Consider the following 27,937-nt stretch of genomic DNA (forward strand, 5'->3'; position numbering starts at 1 on the left):
TGCACGCATAAACTACAACTCCCAGAATGCAGTTCTTCTCTTGTACCAGGTGATTTCAGGAGTCACGTGCTCGAGTGACGTCAGTGCACTGGAAGTAGTACCATGTAAACGTGCTGTGGCTGCTGTGTTACACTGCAGAGGAGCCCGCCGCTGCTGGTGGCACATATACAGCATGTGAGTAACAGCAGAATGAACAGAAGGCACATTTTATTTTATATATCCCATAGAACATATGTATCTATTATTCCCTGTTATCAACCATTCTGGACTGAAAGCTGTACTGTTCTCACTGGCAATTTGTCCGTAAAAAAAAAAAGTATTTGCCTGTTTTATGGAAGCAGCAGAAATGAGCAAGCGTAAGGCTGTATTTACACGGGTGATTTTCACACGCGACTTCTGTGTGATTGCGAGAAGGACAGAACTCGCACATGTAGAGAACCATGGGTTAATACATACTAGTGATTTTTCAGTTCTGGATAGAAAAATCGCAGAATGTTCTATTTTTCGGAGATTCTTGTTCAAGAATTGCCCATTATTTGCCGTGGCAGTGGAAAAAAAAATGCCTGATACCCGCATGCCAGTTACCATTCTAACTATTCGAACCACATTGAAATGTTTTTTCTCGTGCTCCTGAAAAATACATGGAGATTGATGTCAATTGCGCATTTTTAATACGAAAATGCATTGTATGTGTCTGAAATTTGCAGAAAAATCGCTGGTAAAGGAGTTAATGTAGGGAGAATTTCACTTATCTACACTGGGAAGAGAAGTGAGAGGCCAGGCAAAAATATAGAGCTAATGGATACAACTGAGAGCCTGGTTATTAGGAGGAAACAAAAACAGGAAATTCAGAAGGCAAGTAGAGGAGCAAGAGACACCGATCACAAACTAAAATGTTTTTACACCAATGCACAGAGCATGGGAAACAAACAAGGGGAATCGGAGCTCCTAACACAGGAAGAGAAATATGATGTCACAGGCATCACGGAAACATGGTGGAATGATACACATGATTGGAATACAAGTCTAGAAGGGTACGACTTATTTATAAGAAACAGACCTAAAAAAGGGGGAGAAGGTATTGCAATGTATGTAAGGAAAACATTAATCTCCACAGAGATTCAAGCTTCAGAGCATGTGAGTTCTGTAGAAACTGTTTGGGTAGGAATACAAGGAGAGAACAACAGAAAGGACACCATTGTAGGCATTTACTATAGGCTACCTGGACAAGCAGAAGATATGGATGAACTCTTTCTACATCAGATGGCCAAGCTCTCAAAAAGCATGACATAGTGATTATAGGAGATTTTAACTATCCAGACATTTGTTGGGAAAGTCTCTCAGGTAAAAGTAATGGATCCAACAAATTCTTATCCGCTCTTGTTGACATCTTTATCTTCCAAAAGGTAGAAGAAAAAACAAGGGGATCTGCTATCTTGGACCTAATTCTTACCAACAGGGAGGAAATGGTTGAAGACATAAGGGTGGCTAGGACCTTAGGAGGCAGTGATCATGCTATCCTTGAATTTTATATTAAAATAGGAGGAAGACCTGAGAAAACTCAGACCTCAAGGTTGGATTTCAGAAAGGCAGATTTTAATTAACTCAAAAACAGGGTAGGAAGAATCCAATGACTGGATGTTCTTAAGGCCAGAAATGTCCAGGAAGGTTGGGAAATATTGTGAAATGAGATTCTCAAAGCACAATCGTTGAGAATCCCTAAAAGAAGGAAGAATGGGAAACATTTAAAGAGACCAGGATGGATGAACACAGAACCTGCACATGTTAAAAACTAAGAAAAATATGTTTATCAAATGGATAGAGGGGGAATATCTGAAGAAGAATATAATGCGGTCTGCAGAAACTGTAGAGCAAGTGTCAGAAAAGCTAAAGCTAATAATAAATTGAGGCTTGCAAGAGAGGCCAAAAGCAATAAATAAAGGATTTTCTGGGTATGTCAAAAGCAAAAGAAAAGTCAAAGATGCTATTGGATGCTTACAAGATGAAAATGGTGAATTGGTTAAGAATGATGTTGAGAAGGTTTTGAAATTTCTATTTTGTATCTGTTTTCTCTCAGAAAGTAGATGGAACATCAACTGATCTTCCTTGTGCTATTGGGGGATAAAAGAATGCCGGCTATCTATAAGTAGAGAGATGGTGAGGAAACACTTAGCTAACTTAAATGAATTCAAGTCTCAAGATCCAGATGAATTACATCCTAGGATACTAAAGGAAGCAGCGGAGATAATTGCTGAACCACTCGCCACAATCTTTGAAAATTCCCGGAGAACAGGAGAAGGCCCAGAAGATTGGAGAAGAGCAAATGTCCCTGAGATACTGAGAAAAATGCCCTTAGATAGCAGAGATATAGAATGTGGCAGCCTCTCCAGCCCAGATGGCAGACTGGAGAGGAATGAAGATAGTAGGTAGTGTGTCCATTAAATAGGGTCAAGTGGAAAACGCCCCTAATGGGTGTGAGGTCCGATAACCAATAATATATGAGAGGGGGCGGAGCAAAATCTGTCACTCCAACAATGGGAGCGCTCAACTAAAGATGCAGACTTGGTGACATGCAACACACAGTCTAGATAGAATAATCTAACTCTTCCTTACCTAATGAATTCGTGACTTCATTAATTGTAAGTCTACGAACTTGGTATATATTGCCACATGTAATTGTCCTTTAAATTATGTCAGAAAGACAACGCAACAGTTTAGGAGATGCATTCTAGGACACATAGGCAATATTAGGAGAGGTAAAAGTACACCCCTGGCCAATCACATGCGGCTCAAACATGCAGGACATGAGCTGAGTATCTGAGTAGGGTCATCATAGCTTCCTATTAGATCTCAATTTATAGAGAATGCCTTAATAATCATTTTAGCTTTAGGCAGGGATATTTAGGAGTGTCTTGGACATTAATCTGAAAGTCTAGGCCATTCGTACCTGGGGCTATATTTTTCAAAAGTTCCCCATTTGGTGCATTTTTAGAGGTGATACACTGTCTGATGAGACCACTAGGTTGATTTGGTGTGGTCCATCCCTTTTTAGACCTCACTTCTCCTATTGTGGCTCATGCTGTCCCTCTATGGGCCAGTATTATTAGGTCGCTGTTCTATTAGTAGGGGTTAGTGCGACTTATTATTCTCAATCATACTCAGAGAAAACATACTGTCTAACCACAAAATATACATCACTTTGCGCCATTGGGCTAGAGTGTTAGGTATTAGATTCAGTATCTTTTGTGTGCTAAATGAAAGGTTCCTGATGAGTTTATGCGCATGACAGAAACGCGTCGAACCTATAAATCTACATTTCAATCTAAACCAGAATCTATAAATTTACCTTCTCCATCCAAGTCTAATCTATGGTTCTCATTGAATCTGAATCATTGTATACTTTTCAACTAAAACACTCCTGTTGATAATATACTCCGGCCAGAAGATTGTGGATCTCTGTTCTGTAGAGATATCATCTAACCCTAATAAGCCCGGAAGTTGGTTGCTGGAGTCATTGATTAGCCAGCATTTTTTCTTTTTTGGGCTGTGGAGGTACTTTTGGAGATATTAAACTTATGTATACTGGGCTCTATCACATCTAGTCACCCAGTAACGGAGTATTCAGGTCCATTTGTGACCTGTCAGCATATATTTAACTAGGACCACTCTGGTCCCCCCCGTGTACCTCCTAATCATGTTCTTACTGGTCCCTATAGTAACTAGTTACCACAATATTTCAGTTTCATAGGACCAGTAGAATTGATGTTCTACATGTTGTTATGTCTTTCTCGTTGTGTATGTTTATGGGGCATTACATATTTTAATTTATTTAATAAAAGTTGGGATCATTTCAGTGATTAGAAAAATATTTAAACAAATTATTAAACAGGATGTATGCAAGTACTTGGATGAAAATGGAGTAATTAACCAGAGCCAGCATGGGTTTATAACAAACAAGTCATGCCAGACAAATCTAATTTCCTTCTATGACAGAATCATAGACTGGGTTGATCAGGGAAATGCGGTGGATATAGTTTATCTCGACTTTAGTAAAGCATTTGACAAAGTATCTCATACTATACATATTGAAAAAATGACCAAATATGGGATTGAGTGGTCATAGATGGCTGCACATTCAGCTGCAAGAATATCTCAAGTGGGGTACCACAAGGCTCTGTCTTAGGCCCAGTGTTGTTCAACGTTTTTATAAATGATCTAGATGAGACAATTGAGGGGAAACTCATCAAATTTTCCGGTGACACAAAGCTAGATGTTAGGCCTCTTTCACACAGGCTACAAAATCTCGCTACACAATCATTGCTACAAAACGCATGTCTTGTAGCCTGAAAGAACCCATTGAAAACCATAGTGAGCGGTCTGCAAATCATGTCCTATGAGGAACGGTTAAAGGATCTGGGAATGTTTAGCTTGCAAAAAAGAAGGCTGAGAGGAGACTTAATAGCTGTCTACAAATACCTGAAGGGCTGTCACAGTGCAGAGGGATCAGCCCTATTCTCATTTGTACAAGGAAAGACTAGAAGCAATGGGATGAAACTGAAAGGGAGGAGACACAGGTTAGATATTAGAAAAAAACTATCTGACAACGAGGGGGATCAATGAGTGGAACAGGTTACCACGGGAGGTCGTGAGTTCTCCTTCAACAGCAGTGTTCAAACAAAGGCTGGACAGATATCTGTCTGGGATGATTTAGAGGACTAAGACAGCAAGCAAAAAAACTCCCAACGCTCCAGTGGTATTGCAAAAAAGAAGCCAAGAAAAAAAGAACTTACTTGGCTGGGGTACCTGGTCCACGGCACACCTCAATCCCAAAAGGCATGTAGTAGGGTCAAAATTGGAGAGGTTCCCAAGTTAAGATGAATTTATTCAAGATAATGCAACGCGTTTCGTCTTTAGATTAAGCCTTTGTCAAGCATCAATAACATTTCAATTATTTCAATTATGTTTATGCTTGACAAAGGCTTAATCTAAAGCCGAACCCTACTACATGCCTTTTGGGATTGAGGGGTGCCGTGGACCAGGCACCCCAGCCAAGTAAGTTCTTTTTTCTAGGTTCCTTTTTTTTCAATACCACTGGAGCGTTAGGAGTTATTTTGCTTGCTGTCTTAGTCCTCTTCTTGTCCTCTGGTATATATATATACCTAGAGTTACTCCTTGGCGCTCTCCCGAGGGGATGTCATCAGGACCAGAGCTATTGCATATCGGATGCCCTGTTGGATATCATCATTGAAACATTTAATAATAGATTTTATTCGCCCATCGGGATCTACTAGACGCACCAGGACACCCCCTGTGGGTCCTGCAGCGTATGGGTGAGTCTACACCTATATTATTCATCACATTTCTACTCATTACTCTCTAACATTGGAGCGCTCCCTTTCTGAACTTTGTTTTTTGTCTGGGATGATTTAGTGAATCCTTCACTGAGCAGGGGGTTGGACCAGATGACCCTGGAGGTCCCTTCCAACTCTACCATTCTATGATTCTAACAGGCTTGGGATGTGAACTAAACGGCAAGTATTAATGGATATTCCCAGGATGCAGGGGTTAATAACTACCAAAAGAAAGTAGTTCAACACAGGCCAAGAAAAGCTACTGTAGTATACATAGCACTTCACACAGAAGAGCTACTGTAGTATACATAGCACTTCACACAGAAGAGCTACTGTAGTATGCGTAGATGAAAACCGTATGATAGGTGGCAGCACACTGGGCTGACTGAGCGCCTACAGCAGGCATATAAGCATCAGACATGAAGCAGTGGAAGAAAGATGCCTGATCTAATGGATCATATTTACTTTTACATCATGTTGGTCAACAGGTGCCTGCGTGTCTCTGGGGAAGGGAAGACAATGTTCTTCTGGGAAGCCTTGGGTCCTGGTATTCATGTGGATGTACTATTTACCTAACCATGTACAGGCCGTCATGGCAGTGATATACCCTAATGGCAGGATAATGCGCCCTGCCACACTACACAAAATGTTTAGGAATGGTTTAGGGAATATGACAAAGAGTTCAAGGTGTTGACTTGGCCCCCTAGTTCCCAGCTCTCAATCCAATCATCCGTTGGATGTGCTGAAAAACCAATCTGTTGCAGGAAGGCCCATCTCACAATTTATTCGCCGGAAGGGGATCCCGTTGTGTTGAAACGGGACTGGAGAGAGCTAGTAATTTATTTATGTACATCTCTGCTCATTCTGGTCTTAGGTGTCTACTGGGCGGTCCTACCAGTGGTTGACAGCCTTCCTTGTATGCACAAAGATCCCACTGTAAATCACTGATAGGACCGCCCACTGGACTCCTAAGGCCAGAATGACCAGAGATGTAAATAAATAACTTACTGGATTCTCCTGGGTCTTTTCCCAAAAATGAATATATATATATATATATATATATATATATATATATATATATACACACATACAACAATCTGCTCAGTGCATTTTGCTCTAAAGTGCCTGTAGATTGGACTACATTTTAAACTTGATGGCTTCTACTTAAAATATTTCTCCTCTTTGTTAATGCCTTGTGTTAGATACCCGAGGACGGGTCAGAGCTGTTTTGGGAACACTAGGATGACATATCCAATATTTTAAGCTGCTTTTAATGCTATGACTGATCGGTTTGTGTGCGAAATATGTAATATTTTTATTAATGGAACTATCAATATTAAAAATCCTAAATTCTTGCTGTTTGCATTCTGGTGCCTGAAGAGCAATAAGTAGGTATTTTCTGTAGTTCATTTTTCAGCTTAACTATGTAGACTGGGACAAAGTCAGCAGAGGGCGAGGGATCATTGGCAGCTCTATTGTATTTTAGACTACCAAGATAAGACAGGATAGGTACACAATACCTTATACATACAGATAGGGCTCTGTATGCTGCTCCCCCTTCACTCTGTAGTATCTGGGGAAGAAGACTGTATCACTTTCTAGAGACTATAAGGACTTGTGGCTCCATTCTATACAGAACAGTAATAGGGTTACCATACATGTCCATAGACATCTATGGCAGGCCTCTACCGTACCTCAGTTTGCCGCCATATAGTGTCATATGATATAAATAAATCACAGAAAAAGGCCATATTTACCGATATAGAGATACATGGGCAGGTACAAGCACCAATTGCCAACAGCATGCAAAAAAGGCAAAATTCCATATGAGGGAGGGGCACAGGCGCAGAACACTGATGAGCAGCTATTCACAGTCGATCAGGTGATCTGCCCCGCACGTTCTAAATGTGCAAAAGTAATAACGGCGGTCCCACAGAAATGAATATAGTAGAGGTGAGCATATGTGACCGCTGCTGTCTTCACTGATGTGTAGATATTTTGTCATTCTTATGTCATTTTGGACTTTCTTTGTTGCAGGGAAATGTTTGCTCATCTGACCGCTCCGAGCACAGATAAAGTACGAGAGTCCATGGAAAGCTTGTTGCAGTTTTTACAGATCACCACGCAGATTTCGGGGGCTCACACTGTCGATTTTTATACACAAGATGTCTGGAAGAAGCATGTGGCCGTTTCTCCCGAATCTGTCCTTGCAATCTTTCAGCAGAAGCCTCGTCCTCAACACACAGGTTAGTAAACTCTCAAAGAGGACCTGTCATGTCCCCATGTCAGTTGGCTGAACAGCTTTGTAGTGACGGCTCCACTGACGCTGATGATGTCTCTTTCATCCCTCCCGTTCCCCCATATGGACTCTCCGTAGTTTCCGTGTGAAGGCGAAGGAAAAAGAGACATTACTGGAGAATGCAAGGCCAACCTGCAAAGCTATGCAGACAGCCAATGCTGATATGAGGACGTGACAGCTCCTCTTTAAATTGATACTCCAAGCTAAAGGTAAACCATTCTATTTGGTCTTTATGGATGGAGGAGTATCAGAACTCGTGTACAGGAGAAGTGGAGTAGTTGACTAAAGGCACCTCGTCAGGTTGCGGTTATCAATTACCAAAGAGCTTGCTACAATATGTTACCATGCACAGCAGCCCTAGTTGGCCTTCCCACTAATCTTGATACATCTCTTCCTATCTGTTCTACTAACCTGAAACTTAATTCATTCCACTGGCAGATCTACCTGTTTCAATTCTGACTTTATACAAAACTAGTTGATGTACCCATGCGTTAAACGGCGCTATAAGCGCAGGGTTCAGGAGGTGCATTCAAAGGCATCAAATTGACCTTCCCATTTGAGCAGCACATTCCAGTTAATTCCGACTTAAACTTTCTTGCTTTACAGTGGTCACCTATTATGTCTATTTTACCAATTAAGACTTTCGGATGTGACCTGTAGTCATAAAGTGGGTTATAGTGAAAGGCTTCTAAATGTAAGTCGGCCCGTGTACGTTGTTGCATTATTTGTGTACGCCATATGCGGTCTGTTTTGTAGCGTATTGTGCGTTGCTCAGGCGTTTTAGCTTCCCTTAGTTAACCCTGCCTCATCCATTGCCTTTCAAGCCGGGACTCGCATTGTTCAGGTGTATGAAAGCTGAGCTGTGATTGGTTACTGTTGGCAACAAATTTACAGGGGAGGTTGGGGAGTTAACGATTTTTAATTACGCCAGTATTCGTTGTTTGGTGCTGAAGAACGCTCACACAAAATTTCACTTGAATCAGCTCAGAACTGTGGATTTGTATACGACACAAACAAACAGATTTTGCATTTTATATATAAAAGGGATAAATTGCCATAAAATACAGCTGTGGCGGATATCACTATATAACTATTATAAAATACATCCCTATGTTATTATATATGCTGTGAAACTGCACTCTGGGATCCGTGATGGCTGCTGAAAATAGCGCAGCGATGGAATCCCTGTACGGAAACAAACAGGGCCATTTGCTTCTATTATGAAACGGACACCTATTTGGTGCATCAGTTTTATGAGGCTCCCATTTTGTTTCCGTTATATTTAAATAGTAGAGATGAGCGAACCTACTCGTTTCGAGTAATTACTCGATCGAGCACCGCGATTTTCGAGTACTTCCGTACTCGGGTGAAAAGATTCGGGGGGGCGCCGAGGGGCGGGGGGAGGCATGGCGGAGCGGCAGATAGCAGTGGGGAACAGGGGGGAGCCCTCTCCCTCTCCCCCCCACTCCCCGCTGCAACCCCCCACTCACCCACGGCACTCCCCGAATCTTTTCGCCCGAGTACGGAAGTACTTGAAAATCGCGGCGCTCGGGCGGAAAAGGGGCGTGGCCGAGTACGCTCGCTCATCTCTATTAAATATAGAATAGCGCAGTCAACTATGTTACTCTGTTCTCCAAAAAAAAGGGGAAGTAAACGGGAACATTGGGAAATGCACACCAAATGGGTGTCCATTTCACAGTGGAAGTGAGTGGCCCCGCTTGGGGTTCCTTTGTTCTGGTATGGAACGCCCAGGAGTAGTCACATAGCATGTACAACAATGCTGGGGGAACCCTTCCTAAGTGTGAACCAATGCCGATATGTAGTATAAAGATAAATGTCCATCCGTCTGTAAAGTCTCAGGTGACATCAGGTAACTGTGAACTGACATTGCTGTAGTTGCAGCTGTGCAATATCTGCAATAAGCCATGAAGAAAAGGTAAAGTCCCCTCGTGCAAGCATCGAGACATGACTGACTCCTAGGGTGACGTCACATTGTGACATTTTCTTGGCAGTCTGTTTTTATGAGATGGTTTATCATTGCCTTCCCCAGTCATCTTTACCTCTCAGCTAGCTGGGTAATCTTTTTACCGACCTCAGAAGGATGGACGGCTGGGTCAACCTTGAGCTGGCTACCTTGAACCCGCAACCTTCAGGTCGTGAGTGAGAGCTTAGGACTGCATTTCTGCTGCCCTAACACTCTGCCTCACACTCTCTAAGCCTTGTGGACATCATTGCAACTCCTTACCTTGCAACCTTTATTTCCACCTTATGAATTGAATTCACTGGCAGTCTGAAGAAACAGAAATAAGTTAATTGTGGCAGCTCTTTCAGCTAGAAAAGTGGCCAACACTTCATGAATAAATTGTGTGGAGTTCAAAGCCAAAGAATCCAGAATACACCAGCCGTGCCAACCGTCTGCTCCCATAATCCACCCAGGTGGAAAGAATATGGCAGATCAATCATCCACTTACAGCCATGGCTGTCAATGAGCTAAGTATCAGGGTACGTTCACACATAGCAGGATTGGTGCAGATCTTCTCCAGTTGAAATGTTAATTGCGGAAGGGCCGTGGATCGGACAGTGGAACCCGCGCAAAAATGGAGCATGCTGCGGAAACCGCAATTGGTTTCTACAAGTATGCAGGAAGAGTCAGTTTCCCATAGCATGCTGTGGGCAGTATTCACTGCACTTATCTATGGCTGGCATCCTTGGTATCAGTTAGCAGCCAAAGATGTCAGCCATAGATAGGTGCGCCACATTATACAGGATTACAGGTTGTCTGACATCCTTGGTATCGGATCACATGTACAGACTATTTTGTCTGCAGTCATCCCTCCCCTAATTTGGTTTGAGGTGTGTGGCTGCATTTTAGTCTGCACCGAACAATTGCTCCCTCATACTGCAGTCTGGCTCTCTGCATGCTACCTGGGAACATGGGGATTGAGCCTGCCCTGCAGTATCAGGGGGTGCATAGTTGGCTTTTTTTCTGTGAGTTATGTCTTTGTACATTTTTTCTCTCGCCTCTGATTTTTATCTGTAAACAAAAAGCAAAAATAGAGTGCCGGGTCCAATGCAAAATACAACATGCAGATGAACAATCCTTCACACATACCTGCCATTCATGGAGGGTGGTTGCTTGTATTATACCTGTACATGGATACATGCATCTATAGTGTGCCAGTCACACAAATACATATAGTGCATCATGCAGCCATCCTGTTATTAGTTGGGGAAGCCAGCAATGTCAGTACTTTGTATGGTACACATAAAAGATGCCGGACAGCCCGTCTGATCTAATATTATGGTGTAACTAATAGGCTGTGCACTGCACCTTAGGCAAGACATTGAATGGTTTCTCAAATTGGCAGCTTGTGGTCATGCTGCAGTAAGTGCTGTGCGCATCGTGATAGTTTTTGCCCAATGTTATGTTATATATCCGTATAGGAGGGACCCTTGGATGTGTGTATGTTGTCTGTGCTCTTGAAAGATACTGGTTCTCCTTACGGAGATCCAACTGGTATAGGGAGCCTTACAGGCAATGCATCCTGGGAAAATGTACACAAGTTAACTTACCTGCAAAAGGAAGAAAACTGTCTCTTTAGTCCAACTTGTAGGTAGCTACCCTGAAAGTCAATATCTGACCTATTAATGAGCCTTGAAATGTGACTAGACCTATCTGCCATGCACCTCATCCGTACAGAGTAGAGTAATGTCGACTGGGTCAGATACCTTTGACCAGCTCTTGGAAGGTACTGGTTGTATATGTTGTCCCGGCAATGGGATTTTGTTTGCATGTTTTCGGTTGATAGGGGTGACTGATGACAGAAGGGGCTGCTTATGATAGGAAAATGTTCCCTCATGGCAAAAAAGTTTGACACTTTTATATGTTGTAGACTATAACGGTCCAGACTTTCTGATGGATTGTCCTGACGTCTCCTAAGAAATTATGGTTTTTGCTTTCAGAATTTGAAGTTGTAACACAGCCAAGCCTTACTCCATTTATCTGGGACAGCAAGTTGTGATATAAATTATTGTACATGAGGTAATCCTACGATATCACAGTAGTACAATAGAGCAGTCATTAAATATCTATCCTCTGATGATGAGATGACTCTGCTGCTCTGTATCAGTCTGTACAGAAAAGCGGGCTGCAGAAAACTGATGAAATGACTCTGCTCCTCTGTACCAGTCTGAACAGAAAAGCTGAAAAGTGGGCTGCAAAAAACTGGAAAAGTTAGCTTATTGTGTAGGTTGCAGTGGGTCATTTAAAAACAACATTTCCTGATTTTTATTTTTTTCAATTTGAATAGTCACAAGAAAAGAATAATTGTTATGAAACTACCAGTAATCTTCATAAAGTATCTCAATTTTTTTCATGGCATTGACCTGTTCAACAGAACTTTTCCTGTCCCTGTGCACAGATGGCATTCTTTCCGCAAACCTGTTCAGAAGCGACAATTTAGCAGAATCTCCAAGGACTAAATGCTATATAGTTTTTGTTTTGCGCTGTCCATTTTCCAGTATAAATGTATTTTAAGAGTAGAAGTGTTTCACATATGAGTGATACTTTCAGTAGTTTGATGGGGAAACTTCCTGAAAGTTAAATCTAAAGTCACACACTTGACTTTGGGAGTGGGGAAGTTGATAAGTGTGCCTTTTCATTTTCGCTCTAGTACAAAGCCTTAAAACTGTGATAATAATACCTCTGATCCTCCAGCTTGTAATGTATGCAGAGAATGATTGAATTTGCTGCTGATGTTAGAAGAGGTACTCTTATGATTGCCGGGGCACATGGAGCTATTCCATTTAGGAGACAGTGACAGAAACAAGGGCATGTTCTCTTGTGTTTTTTGTCTTTTTTTTGTAACGTGGTAATTAAACTTTCATGACATGTATTTTTTTTTTTAGTCTTTTGAATGTATTGGGGAGTGTGCTGCAGTATTAAATATCTAAGGAGCTAATATCTCTCTTGTTCTGGATAATGCTTTAAAGCGGACCTGTCAGCAATCCGTAGAGATCTGTTTTAGTAAGTCCCTATAAAATAAGAATTCTGCAGCATCTATTCCTTTAATTATGTGTTGTGCCGTTCCTCTGCTATTCCTTCTAGAAATGTAAGAATTAAATGAGAACTGGGTGTTAGCGGCTGTGTGGGTGTGCCTACACTATCTGACATTATCCATTCAGAGCTGAGGATGCTAAGCTGTGTGAGGGGTAGACATCCCGAAACGGCTGTCTGTATATGGATTCTGGCTGGGCTTTCAATTCCCAGTCATTGTTACAAGGCTTGTATAAAGAGTCTAACATTGACTTGCACGAATGCTGCCTTCCAATAGTTGGCGCTGCAGAGGTATTGTTCCATCTCCCTTATTTGCATATTACTCAAAGGAGCATGAATGGCCTTATAAGTCTCCTCACTCACTCACCTTTTAGGTTTAAGGAAAAAAGCTAATGTTCCTGACTCACATCACATGCCTCTCACTAGGCAAGCCAGAAACCTAATACACACTGATGAGGGGCAAACACCCCGAAACAGCTGTCTGTGTATGGATTCTAGCTTGACTTTCAAATCTCAGTCTTTGTTACAAGGTTTGTATAAAGAGTCTAACATTGGCTTGCATGAATGCTACCTTCCAATAGGTGGCACTACAGAGGTAATGTTCCATCTCCCTTATTTGCAAGCTGTGCAGTGACACACTTATTCGACAAGGGCAATGGAAACACCCAGTTGTCAATTTATTCATACATTTTTAGAAGAAATAGCAAAGGAACAACACAAGAATTCATGTTGTTATAGCGAGCTTTTGAACCTACGCAGGTTTCTTCCTCAGACTTATTGATAAGCCTGAGGAAGAACCCTGTGTAGGTTTGAAAGCTCGCTATAACATCATGTATTTTTGTTAGCCATTAAAAGGTATCATATCTACAAGATGACTTGGTTTCTCTTACGGAGAACAATCACATATCTCATGATAGTGATACTCCATAATATAATGGCGGTAGAGGTCTGTGAGCAGGGTAAAGCTGCCGAGACACTCAGTAATGTCCCCAAGTCTTGTTAAAAGACTGTAAGGTGGAAACATCAACACAGGCCTTTTTCAGAAGCTCCTTTCATTGGGGACCCTGTCTTTGAGGACCTACGTGCAGGAGAAGAGACCATAGAAGAGAAGAAATCGAACGTTGCACACACATCAAGTGCCACCATTGATGTCTGTTGTCATGAAGAAGCCCTGAGCCTACAGTAAGGCCTCCCTCACACAGGGCGTTTGCAAAACGCTGCGTTTTCAGCTGTGTTTTCAATGGGAGACTCAGCTGAAAATGCCCAAAGATAGAACATGCAGCGCTTTGAAAAACGCGTTTTCAGCCCTGTGTGAGCCACCCCATTGAAATGAAGGGGAGCGTTGTACAGCGTTTAGCGCAGCGCTGAAAATGCCCTGTGTGAGGGAGGCCTAATAGGTGCAGTGTCATTTTCCTTCTGTGGATCATCGGAAGGTCTTCTGTGTTGTATATAGCTGGCGCCTTATTGTCCTGACAAAGGACAGCGATGTACTCTTTGTACAGTACTAGGAGTAGTTTGTTTTTCCCCTCTAGTGGTTGAGCACTGCGGTGACTTTTATGCGCCCCTCACCAGCTGATAATAGCTGCTCTTTAAGCTAACAGTGTGTAAATTTACTACTGGGATGACAAACACACTTTCTCTTCTGCGTATGTGTAGAGCTGTCAGTCGTCTGGTGGGCACGCAGCGCTTTGTAGTGGTGTCGTGTGTAAGCACGCCATCTCCAACGCTCTTACTGCTGTGGTCACTTTCCTCCTGCGCAGTCTAGTGTTTGAGGCCTGACCAACACCACACTTGGGAAGGAATGTGATTTACTTGTGTTTATACGACCACAACTTCACTAGAAATGTGCATGCTGGCTAGTTTCTTTGCTAGAATAAACTTTTGCAGCATCCGGGACTTTTTAAATTCTTGAACTTTGTCTCGAATTTATTGATCTTCGTATTTTATCTTTAAAGATACATGGCCTTATATATAAAAGCTAACTCGTGCAGCGTCCTCGAGTATCACTCTGCCCTGGGAGTTGGTCACATCTATATGTCCTAGTAGGACTTATGCAGAATAGCCAACAGCCCTGATATTACCTGGGAACCCTTGCAAGCACTGCAAAAAAATGGGAATTTGGACCCCAGTATCCTGCTGCTTTAGACACGAGGATTGGTGCTAACCACGTATGGATCTTCGGTGTCTAACTAGGTTAAAGCACATTTACAGCTTGATCTATATGATAGCCAGTGTGATAATTAGTAAAACTGCTATTTACTTTATTTACCCCCAAAAAACTTTGTGCTGAAAAGTCCCTCTAATGTGCTGTTTCACTTCCCCAATTTTGCTGCCACTGTCTGTTCTCTCATGCTAGGATGGCAGAGCTGGAGGTGAGGCATCCTGCTCATTGAACTGTATGCAGAGAAGAGGGAGAGGGACAGACACACAGGAAGAATACTGGAGCAAAGGCTGAGATATCTGCTGCTGTTTATACACACATGCTCTACTAAATCATGCTACACATTCCTGTATGATGATGATGATGTGTTGAAAAAAAAGGACCAGAATCTGTACAGTCCATATAATCCAGCACACGTTGCACAACTGCCAGGTTCCTCCCACGAGTCCTGAGAGGAGTGAGAATCAGAACTATAGTCTGCAGAGGAAAAAATACATAGTAACATAGTATGTTAGGCTGAAGGGAGACAATGTTTATCTAGTTCAGCCTGTTTCCACCCCCACCCCCCCTTGTTGATCCAGAGCAAGGCAAAAAAATACCAGATGCAAGTCATATAATGCCCAGAAATAGTGTTATTCCTCATGTACTGCTTATACTGAAAAGTTAAGTACCCTTTAAAGGGGTTGTCCAAGTTGTAATCTCTCGGTACAATCCCTTCCCCATGCAGTAACATAAGAAATAGTGATATACTTGCCTTTACCCGCTCAGTGATTGATCGCTGAGCTCTATTATTGGCTGCAGCCCTGTTAATTACCGTAAACTGGGTAGGACTACAGCCGTAAATGCAGACTTCACCGGGGGACTGACAGGACGTGGCGGGAGCAGGGAGAAGTGAGTATATCACTATTTCATATATTATTGCATGGGGAAGGGATTGTACTGAGATATTACAACTCGGACAACCCCTTTAATGTCTACAGTTTCTTCGGAAGTTCCTATTGATGTTTATAGAAGTCTATGTAACAGCTGAATGTTTTGTGGCCGAAGTTGAATGGCAAGCCATGAGACATCCTCTGATTTGACCCTGTATTTGGCACACAGGCCGGTCATGCTGCCGTGTGCATGACGTCTTAGGTTACGTTGACACAGGCCTGTTTAGTGAAGCTTTCAATACAAAGACAAAACTAAAGGGCAATAAAATATGAGGCTGGTTGTGTGAGCCAACCTGTGGGGTGAGATGGGTGCTGATGTATATGAATGGAAAGATACAATTGGGTTGACCACATAATGATGCTTTCTAGGTAGGCTGAAGGCTCCATCAGATGCCTTCCAACTTGTCCTGTATTGTGTCAGCCATTCTACAGTTGTGTGTGATCTATGCATTATGTATTTGCTCTCTGGCTGATATGTGTTTTCAGTCCATGTGCTTTCCATTATGTATGTTCTGTGGTTATGATGATTTCACCATGTTATTAGTGTGAGACGATATTCCTGCCCAGATTATTAAGTTTTTTTCCCCTCTTCATTCTGTGATTCGCATGCATATCTGCATTGTAAATTTCACACCCCTTTGTAGTAATGTTCTCCTTTTATTTATATATACACTAATATGAAGTATTTCCATCTGCACTCCTGATATATATGCTGACAAGCCTGTAGAGTGTTCTTTTGGCGTACATCTGGCTACATAACTTGGCATACTTTTTTCTATATTGGAAAGCATAGTTTACCTTGCTTTTAAAGAGGACTCCTCACAAGTCCTGACACATCAGTTTTAGTAAATAATTGTAATGCCCATGAAATGGCAATCCAGGAGCAGCTGTTCTTAGAACCCTGTATTTTGCTGTTCCTCTGTTATTCCTCCTGGAAGTTTATGAATAAAGTGACAGCTGGGTGTTACTAGTTGTGGGTGTGTCCTTTTACATCCTAGCACTGTCCAATCAGTGCTGACTGTGCAGGGACACACCCCTTTTTTTAAATTAAAGAATGGTAACACCTTGTTGTCAATTTATTCATAAATTTCTCAGAGGAATAACAGAGGAATGGCAGAAGACAGAGTTCTTAGAAAAGAGGTGCAAACGGATGTCAAAAAATCTCACACAACCCCATTAAATGCAACTAGATCTGGATGGCAGACGTGCGACTCTATAGACATTACATTGCATATGTTGGGTGGCCATCAGAAGATTATACTGAGTTTTAAAAGTTTTTTTCTAAGGACTCACTTATATGGGCTTGTGGGGGAGCTGCGAATTATACACGTATTTTTAATGCATATAATACATAACATGTGTGAATGGTCCGGTGTAAATCAATGCGCTTTTAGAACTGCGTATTGTACACATGAAAAATATGCACCTAATACACAGCCCCTGTACGCCCGTAAGAGTGAGCTCTTAAGGAAGATACCCACTAAAGCTCTAATCACTTCACATCACAATATTTGTTTTGTTTCTTGTGTAATGCAGTTGCTAGGTTTTAGATTGGGGCACTTTGTGTGTTGTCCACTAGATGGTAGTATTGAGCAACCTTTGTAAGTTCTTACTTTAGTCCAGTGTTCTCAGCAGTTGCAGTCATCATTCTAACGTGAAGGGAAGATAATGTGGAGCTAGTGAAGTGATACACTACTATGAATCTCTGTGCTAACTGCTTTAATATTTATTTGTCAGTGGCAATGTGAAGAATGAATTGGGGACCAGCTGCAGATGCCTGAGCTTGAATAATAGGATGTTTACTTTAACTGTAGAAAAGTTTCTGAAGGGTTATTATAACAATCCGATCTCATATATCCATAATCAATCCTGGAAGTCAAGATGCTTGCTCCATTTAACACCTGCATTTATGAGCTTCCATTTCAGGGCTCCCTATTAAAGGCCTCAATCATTTCCTTCAGACTGTAATAGATAGTGAATTTGCACTCCAATCATGCTATAATTTACTGATTGCTACACCGTTGCCCCCTTGACTCTTCTGTGCACAGTGCTTGATCCGTTAGATTTATGAATGTGGCTTTGTTGCGGTTGCAGAGTCTGAAACAAAGCTGTACAGAGAGAGAAGTCTGAAGGAGCTCAGAGATTGGACCTGGTGTTTTTGGCTTATTTTAGTGGCAGTTTCCTATTTAGTATGCGAAAATGGGTATAACACAGTATAATTACATTAGAAAACATGTGAATAGTATATTATTTTATTGGTCTTGCATTTCAAACAATATAGTTTCTCATACCTCCATATTCAGCCTTGCACAGCCCACTCTACGTGGCTTTATGTGGGACAACTACCATCCGAATAGTCACCCGATGGAGCAAATGTAGGTGACGGTTATTCTGTGTAAACATGGCCACCAACCAGGTGACTAGCAAGAATTTGTTCACTAGTCACTTTGTTTCAGCTCACTTAAAAATAGTTGCTGGTTGATTGAAGGGAACCTGTCATCACCTATGGGCCTCTTAAACTTCGTTATAGGGCTCAAAGGTGAGGGAATTTGGGTTGCTATGTTTCATACTCTCCTGATTCCCTGGCTTTAGCTCTATGGGAGAGCGTGCTAATAGAGCCAGCTGAAAAGAGTCACCCTCATAGTGTAAACCCAGTTTTTGCAACCTTTAATTTTACCAAAGAAAATATACTTAAAGGGATTGTTCAGCATTAAACTATTGATGGTTATCCTCAGGATAGGCCATGATTAGTAGGTTCGCCACCCAGGGCCCCACTAATCAGCTGTTCTCTGGACTGATGTGTTTATGCACTGAGCTGATTTCAGCAGGAAATCCACTGCAGTGGCACAGCTTGGTTTTAAATGCATAGTTGCTGTTCACTTCAGTAGGGCCATTGTCTGTAATACCAAGTCTGGCCACTACAATGGCAACGGAGCTGTCTTCTTGCTGCAGAAATTGGCTCAGTGCATGCACACCGGCCCAGCAGAGTGCTGATCAGTGGGGTCCTGTTAGTCACAGCTGAGAACCTGGAGAAAAAGGGAGAAGCGTTTTTTAACTGCCTTGCCTTCTCCTTTCCCGGATGCATAGCGCTCAATGAGTGCTATGTATTAAAAGGTGGAAGTGTTTCTTCCACTATGCAAGCTGATGGTCATGTGACGGCCGGGATCCCCTGTTACAGCAGAGCTGCAGGGTCCTAGCAAACCCAGATCAGCTCTGCCAATGACTATTGTCACTATAGGGGGATGTTTTTTCCTGTAAATGAGGTTCCTATGGATGCCCCAGCTACAGTTGAAAAGTGTGTAGTAATAAAAAAAAATCCTCATGTTAATGACCCCCAGAGGTCTTTTATGTTCTCATGGGGGACATAGTTGGTAAAAAAAAATAGTTACAAAAATAAGTAAGAAACAATTATCAAACCGTCCGAAACAAAATGAGGAACCCATTCCCTTACTTCATTTTAGTGTAAATATACAAATTTAAAAAAAACAACTATAAATGTAAAAAAAATGTTTTTTTAGCTTTTTACCCCCAAAGGAAAAAAAATAAGGCAGTAAAACCACCATATTGGTAAAATCCCTAAAAAAATGTCTGGACCTTAAGATACAAAGCAGCCTGGTCCTTAAAGGGGTTGTCCCGCGGCAGCAAGTGGGTCTATACACTTCTGTATGGCCATATTAATGCACTTTGTAATGTACATTGTGCATTAATTATGAGCCATACAGAAGTTATAAAAAGTTTTATACTTACCTGCTCCGTTGCTGGCGTCCTCGTTCCCATGGAGCCGACTAATTTTCGCCCTCCGATGGCCAAATTAGCCGCGCTTGCGCAGTCCAGGTCTTCTCCTGTTCTCTATGGGGCTCCGTGTAGCTCCGTGTAGCTCCGCCCCGTCACGTGCCGATTCCAGCCAATCAGGAGGCTGGAATCGGCAATGGACCGCACAGAAGAGCTGCGGTCCACGGAGGAAGAGGATCCCGGCGGCCATCTTCACCGGTAAGTATAGAAGTCACCAGAGCGCGGGGATTAAGGTAAGCGCTCCGGTAAGCTTTCTTTAGGTCCCTGCATCGGGGTTGTCTCGCGCCGAACGGGGGGGGGGGGGGGGGGGGGTTGAAAAAAAAAAAACCCCGTTTCGGCGCGGGACAACCCCTTTAAGGGGTTAAACATAAAATCTAGTCCTCAATATTCTTGAGTTTCTGGCTCCCTCTGTTCTCCCGCAGCCTTCTCCCTACATCTGTGCATGTAGGGAGAACACTGTCAATCAGTGACGGCAGAGCCTCAAACTCATGAATGTCGACAGCTTTGCACTCTCCTTGTGTTACACCTCATCATATGATTATATGGCAGCTACTGCAAGAGAACCAGTAAGCAACATACCGCTATTATCAGGGTCGCCGTCACTACTTCATGCTACCTTTTATAAACCTGCTGACGGTTTCCCTTTTAACAGGTGATTTTAATTTGTCTGTCCAGCTCTCAAACAGCGAAGCCCCCTATGTGGAGTCACTTTGAGAAACCCCCAAATTGAGGAGGATCCCGATGTCTGGTATTAAGATAACAGGAGCCCCCTGTAGGGCTGGATACGTGTTTGTAGGATGGGTTTACACGGCAGCGGTGCGGCAGATTCTCTTTAAACGGAGAGCTTTAGTTTTAATCTGACTATTGTGCCGTTAGTGGTTTTATGTAATCCCTCTCCGGTAATTGCAGGAGCCTCAGCAATGATGAGAAAGTATTACATAAAGTCAATGAATCCCGAGTTGTGACAGTGACAAGCTGCTTCCATACACGCCGCAGATATGAGGACATGCAGATGGGATCTTAATGACGCCTCGTCTTTTTACTTACCGCATCTGTTGTGGGAGAACAATATATTTTCCTCTAAATGAACTTTGTGCGAAAACCCCCAGAATGCCTCCCTCACACGAGTTCAGTCATTAGGCAACCTTTCCCTCCGCCATTTATTACCCAGATCTCACAAGTGTCTCCTTAGAGTCAATTAAAACAGAATTCATTGCTTTCATTTGCTTTAAAGTTTTATTTTGCTCTGATCAAGTAATTGACTGCGTTTGCTCACAAGATATGGCTAAGTCAATTTTAATGATAGGGTTTTGTCACATTTGCTTTATTGATTACATTATAGCTGTGCGGCTAAGCTCATTACAGCGCGACCCACTTCTGTGCAATATATGCCAGTTGTGATGTGAAGGATGATTATGGGACGCGCTATTTTTCTTCCCCTGCGCTGTATTTAGGAGAGCTCTTGGCGGCCCTTGATAAATGATGGCTACTCAAGGTTTGAATTAAAGTCACTTAACAGAATTTATGACCTTTATTTTACGTCTTAAAGGGGCTGTCCCACCAAATTACCTTATCCCATATCGATAGGCAGGGCCGACTCCAGGTTTTGTGGGCCCTCGGGTGATAGAGGGCCCGTTTTTATATCTCTGCATCACTATGTTTTCCACACTTCTACACAATATCCCCATCTGCAGTGCCCAGATAGTAGTAATGCCACCCATGATGCCCCACGCAATAATAGTGTTCTCTTTATTGTGCCCCTGTAGAGTCCACAGAGTAAGTGCTGTTTATAGTGACTCTCGCACAGTAAAAGTGCCCAACTTAGTAATAATGCCTTCTTACGCCCCCACTCAGTAATGATACCTCTTTTTGCCCCGTTCAGTATTAATCTTCCTTCTGTGTCCAGTCAGTAATAAAATCTTCTCTTTCTGCCCTTAAGAAACACCCCCATCTGCAGTGCCCAGATAGTATTTATGCCACCCTTGATGCCCCACGCAGTAATAGTGTCCTCCTTTTTGTGCCCATTGTAGAGTCCACAGAGTAAGTGCTGTTTATAGTGACTCCCACACAGTAAAAGTGCCCCAACTTAGTAATAATGCTTTCTTTATGCCCCCACTCAGTTGCCACTTTCAGTATTAAACTCCCTTCAGCGTTCATTCAGTAATAATACCTTCTCTTGCCGCCTTTCAGATATAATGTCCACTTTTGCCTCTTTTAGATATAGTGCTACCTTTTGCCAATTTAAATTTGCCATCTTTAGATACAGTGCCATGTCTGCCATCTATAGCCTGCTTTCGTTGTGCCACCTTTTATCCCTTTTAGTTGTGATGCTACCTCTTGCCCGCTTTTAGATATGCCACGTTTTGCCCCTTTTACATGTATATGCCACCTCTTGCCCCCATTTTTATAAAGATGCCACAATGTGCGCCCTTTTACATTTAGATGCTGTGTTTTGCCACCTTTTACGTATAGATGCCACTTTATGCCACCTGTTACATATAGATGCCACCTTTCTTGCCATCATATGCAACTTTTTACCCCCTTTACAAGCCACATTTGCCCCTTTACATGCAACCTGTCTTGAGACAGTGGTGGCCATAGTGGGAAACTGGCTGGAGGACCATAGTGGAGTAACAGAGGCAGCAAGGGCACCAGGTATGTTGGCTATACATTTACAATGTTTTGGAGTGAGGGCTGCTTTGATACGAAGCTAATCGGTACAATGTATACTACTTTATACGGCTTTATGCTTTTGGCAGCTCCCAAATCCAGTAACAGCAGGTTTAGGAACTGCATAAATCTGCTAGACATGAATGTGTGTGACTGGCACCTGCTACTCCATGGTGTAATAAGCAAGATTTTCACAGCTTGTGTTTAAAATTGCTGCATTGTTAATATTGTTGCTATGCGAAAACTTATTTTTCTTTTTAACCCCTTAGAGATCAGCCCATTTTGTGCCTCAAGGACTAAGTGATTTTCCTCATCACATTGAAAGAGCTGTATGAGGGCTAGTTTTTAGTCCACTTGTATATGTTAATGGCACCACTCTCTATGGTACATATAATGTGCTGTATAACTTTTCGTATCTTTTTTGGGGGAGAGGGAGATGAAAAAAACATTCAGAAATTGGATGTTGGGGTTTTGTTTTTACAGCGTTCCCCATTCAATAAAAGTAACATGATAATTTTCGTATGTGGATCAGCACAATTACTGCAGTACCAGGTTTATAGAGATTTTATTTATTTTTTTACTACGTTTGCATAATAAAAACATGTTTGTAAAGAAAAAGAATTGAATGTGTATCACTCCATTCTAAGGCCGGCTGCGCCCCCCAGAGACCCCAATACTTATTTGCGGATCCGGCGTCCTACGTCCCGCATGGTTCATTCTATGTCAGTTCAACCAATGCTCCCGGTCGACCATCTCAGATTTCAATGAAACTTTGCACAAAGATAGACCCTGACCCTAAACTAAGATAGCCAGAATATTAGGCTTCAAAGTGCTTTGGTTCACGAGCTACAGGTCTTTATCTAGGGGGTTGTCATGTGATTACTGCGCGCAACCTGAAAAAAGTGGCAATTTCAATCCATTGCCAAGCCAGTTCCAATGACTATAGAGCAATGAAACTTCACACACTAGGAGAACTTTTGGTGCAGAATCCAGCTAAGCTACTCAGACTGCCACTCTTATCATCATTCTGCCACCATTGCATGTCAAAGTAGCTGGAAAATTCTATCGCGCAAAATAAAACTCATATTTTAAGCAGTAATAACTCCTAATCAATGCAATCCAACTCAGCTATGAATTTATCAATGTGTACTCCATAGAAATGTTTCTCATTATTCACATTATGGACCCAAAAGGATGCATAGCTCTTAAGATACAATGAGTCAAAAATGGCAAAAAACACTTTTATGCAAATTTTTACCTTTTTTTCAAAGGCAAAAATCGGAATGTACTCCATTTTTACATTTTTTTTATTTTTGCTCTATTTGAAAGAGAATTTTTTGCTCTACAAGATTTGATGTTTTTCATTTTGTTCCCAGACCTTCTAGATGGGAAATTTTTGTTTTGCGTTTTGTCATTAAGCTGCTTCATAAGATCTGTTGATCAGCCGCCATGCTACAGCTTGACATGGCATCCAGCAGTTGCGCTTCCTTTCTGCTCATTTTTCACTTCATCTTTGCTGACTTCTACGCAGAGTGTTCTAGGCATGCTCTACGTCATGTAGAGAGGTCACTGTGCAGGGAGGGGAGGAGGTGAGCTGTGATCATCACCTACTGTGAATGGTGGATCCCGTGTTGTCTTTATAAAGGTGTTACCTTTCAGTGTAATCCTGTCTGTGATGATAATGAGATGATAACTGCAGAGGTTTCTCTACAGAACAGGAAATATCATCCTATTATAGTTAGGCTTTGTGGTCATTGTTTAAAGTGCAGAATTTTAGGATTTTTTCCTTTTTATACATAGATCCTGACATCAAAAATTGCTCGTCTGCAATTCAATTGCGGATGGGCTGCAGATTGGACGTCTTCCATTGACTCCAGTAGCAGCCGTCTGTGTGGAAGCCGCTGCAGAATGGAGCATGCTGCGATCCGCAAGACAAATCTGCATGCTTTAATGTTGTAGTATTTTTAGCTGCCATTTCTTTTTGCACTGCACAACTTGCATGCAGAAATCCCACTAGGATATGCCACAAGTGTCTGACCCATGGGGTTCAACTCCTGCTAGGACAATCCTGTTCTTTATGGAGGTGGCCTCGTGGATGGTCATTGCACTCAGTCGTTGAGGCATGCCTCTAATATGTTTAAAGAGGTTGTTTGGTTACAAAATAATTTTTTGCCTATAGCTGTACAGCTTTAACAATGACAATCCCAGCGGTAGTATCCCATCCTTACCCCCAGCGATCCAGCGCTGCACCCCTGTGGTCCTCCCAGGCTTGGTTTTGCAACAGGCACCATGTGACCGCTGCAGCTGGCGGTTGCTATTCTCCTGTTATGGCCACTCGGATGTGAGCAGATATGCCGGGAGAAGGCCACTCGAGCGTTGCAGCGGTCACGTGGTGCTGTTCCAAAATAAAGACCGGGAGGATCACAGGGCTGAGGATGGGTAAGTACCGCTGATGTTTTTATCTTTAAACTGGTGCATGGGTAAACGATCATTTATCCAACCCATTTAAGGGCACTCCGTTCATCCGGAAACTAACCTGAATTTGTTTTGGATGGTAATTTCTTTTGCACCAGGTGTAATTAGAGAATGCATTATGGATCTGACATGGATAAAATAAGTCACACTATTTTATAACCAAACTAGGTTCTCTATTCTCACTATCACAAGGATGACCCCTGTGTAGTCACTGGCGCTCATAATTACAGGCGCAGCTCATTGAAATCAATGGGAGCTGCACTTGTAATTACAGGCACAGCTCCGCTTGATTTCAGTAAGAGCTGCACTTGCAATCAGGAGTGCCGGCCACTACACAAGGGTCAGAGCCGCGTCTTCTGCTCCGACTCAGGTGTATCCCGGCACTGTCTGGCAAACGCCTTTAACAGTTTATTACCCATCCATAGAATAAGTAATTGAAGTGTGATCAGTGGGGACCTCACCGCTGAGACACTCACAATCCTAAGAACAGGGGTCCTGTATCCCCTTCTGTCACTTTGGGCTCTCCGCACACTCTTGGAGCGCTGGCAGGTTGAATGGAGCGGTGGCCACTGAATTTCAGTAGGGCTGATGGAAATGGCCGTGTACGAGCGCTCGGCTATCTCCAGCAGTCTCACTGAAAATGAATGGAGCAGCGCCACTCATGCGTGACCACTGCTCCATTCAATTTCCTCCTCACTGCAGGGAGTGCATTGAGCCTACAGGAGGGAGGAGAGGAGGACATGGTACCCCTGCTCTCATGATCTTTGGGGGTGTCCGTGGTGAGACCTCACTGATCAGACTTTTATCACCTATCCTATCGACTGGTGTTAAATGTTTTCTAGTACAACCCTTTTAAGTCGCTTCTGTCTACACCATGGAAAGTGATTCTTCAGCTAATTATAGTTCTTTCTGACATTTATATAGTTATGAGAGAAACTAAGTACTGGCTCTCTGAGTTCTATAGGTTTATGTATCAGGACATAACAAAAAAAAATTCTGGTCCTTTAGAAGGTCTTAAAATAGGGTATGTATAACCTCAGATGAAGAACCACGCATGACAAATTACACCATGTCTTTATTTACTTAACAAAAACTAGGTCAAAATGCAGAAGCAGTGTGTGAAAAATTTAGGTTACCCCATGAATCAATAGTTTGTAGAACCACATTTAGTAGCAATAACTTGAAGTAATCATTTTCTGTATGACTTTATCAGTCCCTCACATCATTCTGAAGGAATTTGGGTCCACTCTCTGTATGACATTGCTGCAGTTCAATAAGGTTTATGGGCATTTGTTTAAGCACAGTTCTTTTTAGATCCTGCATACGCATTTTAATTGGGTTGGCAGTTGGACTTTGAGCGATTGCAACGCCTTGATTTCTTTCATTTTCAGCTGTTCTGATGTGCTTGGGATCATTGTCCTGTTGCATGAACCAGTTTCGGTCAGGCTTTAGCTTTAGGATAGATGGCCTCATATTAGACACTTTTTGTATAGAGATGAGGTCATGGTCAGCTCAATCACTGCAAGGTCCTGTGGCTACAAAATAGACCCAAACCATTACTTCTCCACCACCATGCTTGACAGTTAGTATGAGGTATTTGTGTAATATGCTGTGTTTGGTTTTTGCCAAATGTGGTGCTGGGCATTATGTTCAAAACACTACACCGGTCTTGTCTGTCCAAAGGACATTGTTTCAGAAGTCTTGTTTTTTGTTCAGATGCAACTTTGCAAACTTTTTAGCCATGCTGTATTTTTAGAAAGAAGAGGCTCTCTCTAGGCAACCCGTCCAAAGTCATACTAGTTCAGTCTTCTGTCTGGTTTTATGGAGGTGGTCATATTTGCTGCTGATGAATTAATCAACAGCATTTGATTATTATCACCCGAGTACTACTTATCATCTTAATTCCTATGGAAGCAGTAGGGATGTACTTAATTTTTACACACTTCTTCTGCATTTTGGCCTAATTTTTGCTAAATAATGACAGTGTAATTTGTATTCCACACTGAAAATATACAGCTTTACAGTACAAACTGTAGATGGGCGAATGCTAGTCTAATGACGGGATGTACTTACTTTTTCACACACTGCTTCTGCATTTTGGCCTAGTTTTTGCTAAATAATAACACAGTGTAATTTGTATTCCACACTAAAAATATACAGCTTTACAGTACAAACCGTAGATGGGCGAATGCTAGTCTAATGACGGGAGAAATTCTGTGTGTCTGATAGTGGCTATACATTGGATGGGGAACATGCATAGTGAATTGATATCAGGGATTTAAATGATATCCTCAACTAGATGATAGGAATTGGTAGGATATAGGCAGGCCTTTTTGGTTTGGAATGCCAACCTGACTACCATTCATATCACGTGGCTATTACTTACTATAGAAACTACTTTGATATCTTCCCAAAAGATCTGTCTGAAGAGATTATATTCCTAACATTTCTTGACATTTTCTTAACATGGTTTTGCTAAACTGCAGAAAATGGAAAAAAAAAATACCAGTGCACATGGTTTAACCTATAGCCTATAAATTTCCTCAGCTCTCAAACCTTTTTCGGTGAATTGAGGCCATTTTCAATCATAGACGGTCTTTCAAATGGGGTGTCTGCATTAGCAGTAGCCGTATGTGTGGCCCATTGATGATGTACAGAGATAAATCAGTCAGGAGTGCTTTTTTATTTGCGCTGTCATGGTAAATGGATAGCGTTGTGAATCTCTAAAAATGACAAGTGTGATCTTCCAGGAAAATTCTCCATATATTTGACACTTAATGCAAATGATCAAATACTCGCCAGGATGTGTCAAATAGGAATATAAACAGTCTTCAGTTTTATGTTGGTCAAAGTGTGAGCTTAATTTTTCTTTCACACGTTTTAAGTACAGAAAGCTGAAATAACAACTAGCGAAAGAACATATTTCAAAGTGTAGATCCGCGCCACCATACAGGGATCCGAAATAGAGAAATAAGGGGATTTTTACTCACCTGGTGCAAAGCGGGATCCCCACCTCAGGGAGAAAAACCCGCTTGCACCGATGATCCCCGGTCACCTGTAGAACTATAGATGTTCTTCTTAATGCAAGGTCCCCAAAAATCCTCATAAGAGGAGATGCAGCAGTAGAAAAAACCCCAGTGGGTGTTGTACCACACAAATGGGGAAAGAAACAGATATAACTCAGTAAAAAATTCCTCCTGC

The 27,937-nt window shown here is 42.1% G+C and overlaps 1 protein-coding gene across 1 annotated transcript in view; it reads left to right on the plus strand.

The window, feature by feature from the left end:
* Positions 1-62: 62 nt before the first annotated feature.
* Positions 63-27,937, plus strand: part of METTL25 (methyltransferase like 25) — a 185,590-nt gene continuing 157,715 nt past the window's right edge. The window contains exons 1-2 of the mRNA XM_066591488.1: positions 63-174; positions 7,389-7,597. Of these exons, the coding sequence (XP_066447585.1) occupies positions 173-174; positions 7,389-7,597 (211 nt within the window). The 5' untranslated portion in view covers positions 63-172. The remainder of the gene's footprint in view (positions 175-7,388; positions 7,598-27,937) is intronic.

This window comes from Eleutherodactylus coqui, chromosome 2 (genome assembly GCF_035609145.1).
Source record: "Eleutherodactylus coqui strain aEleCoq1 chromosome 2, aEleCoq1.hap1, whole genome shotgun sequence".
Classification (NCBI taxonomy): domain Eukaryota; kingdom Metazoa; phylum Chordata; class Amphibia; order Anura; family Eleutherodactylidae; genus Eleutherodactylus; species Eleutherodactylus coqui.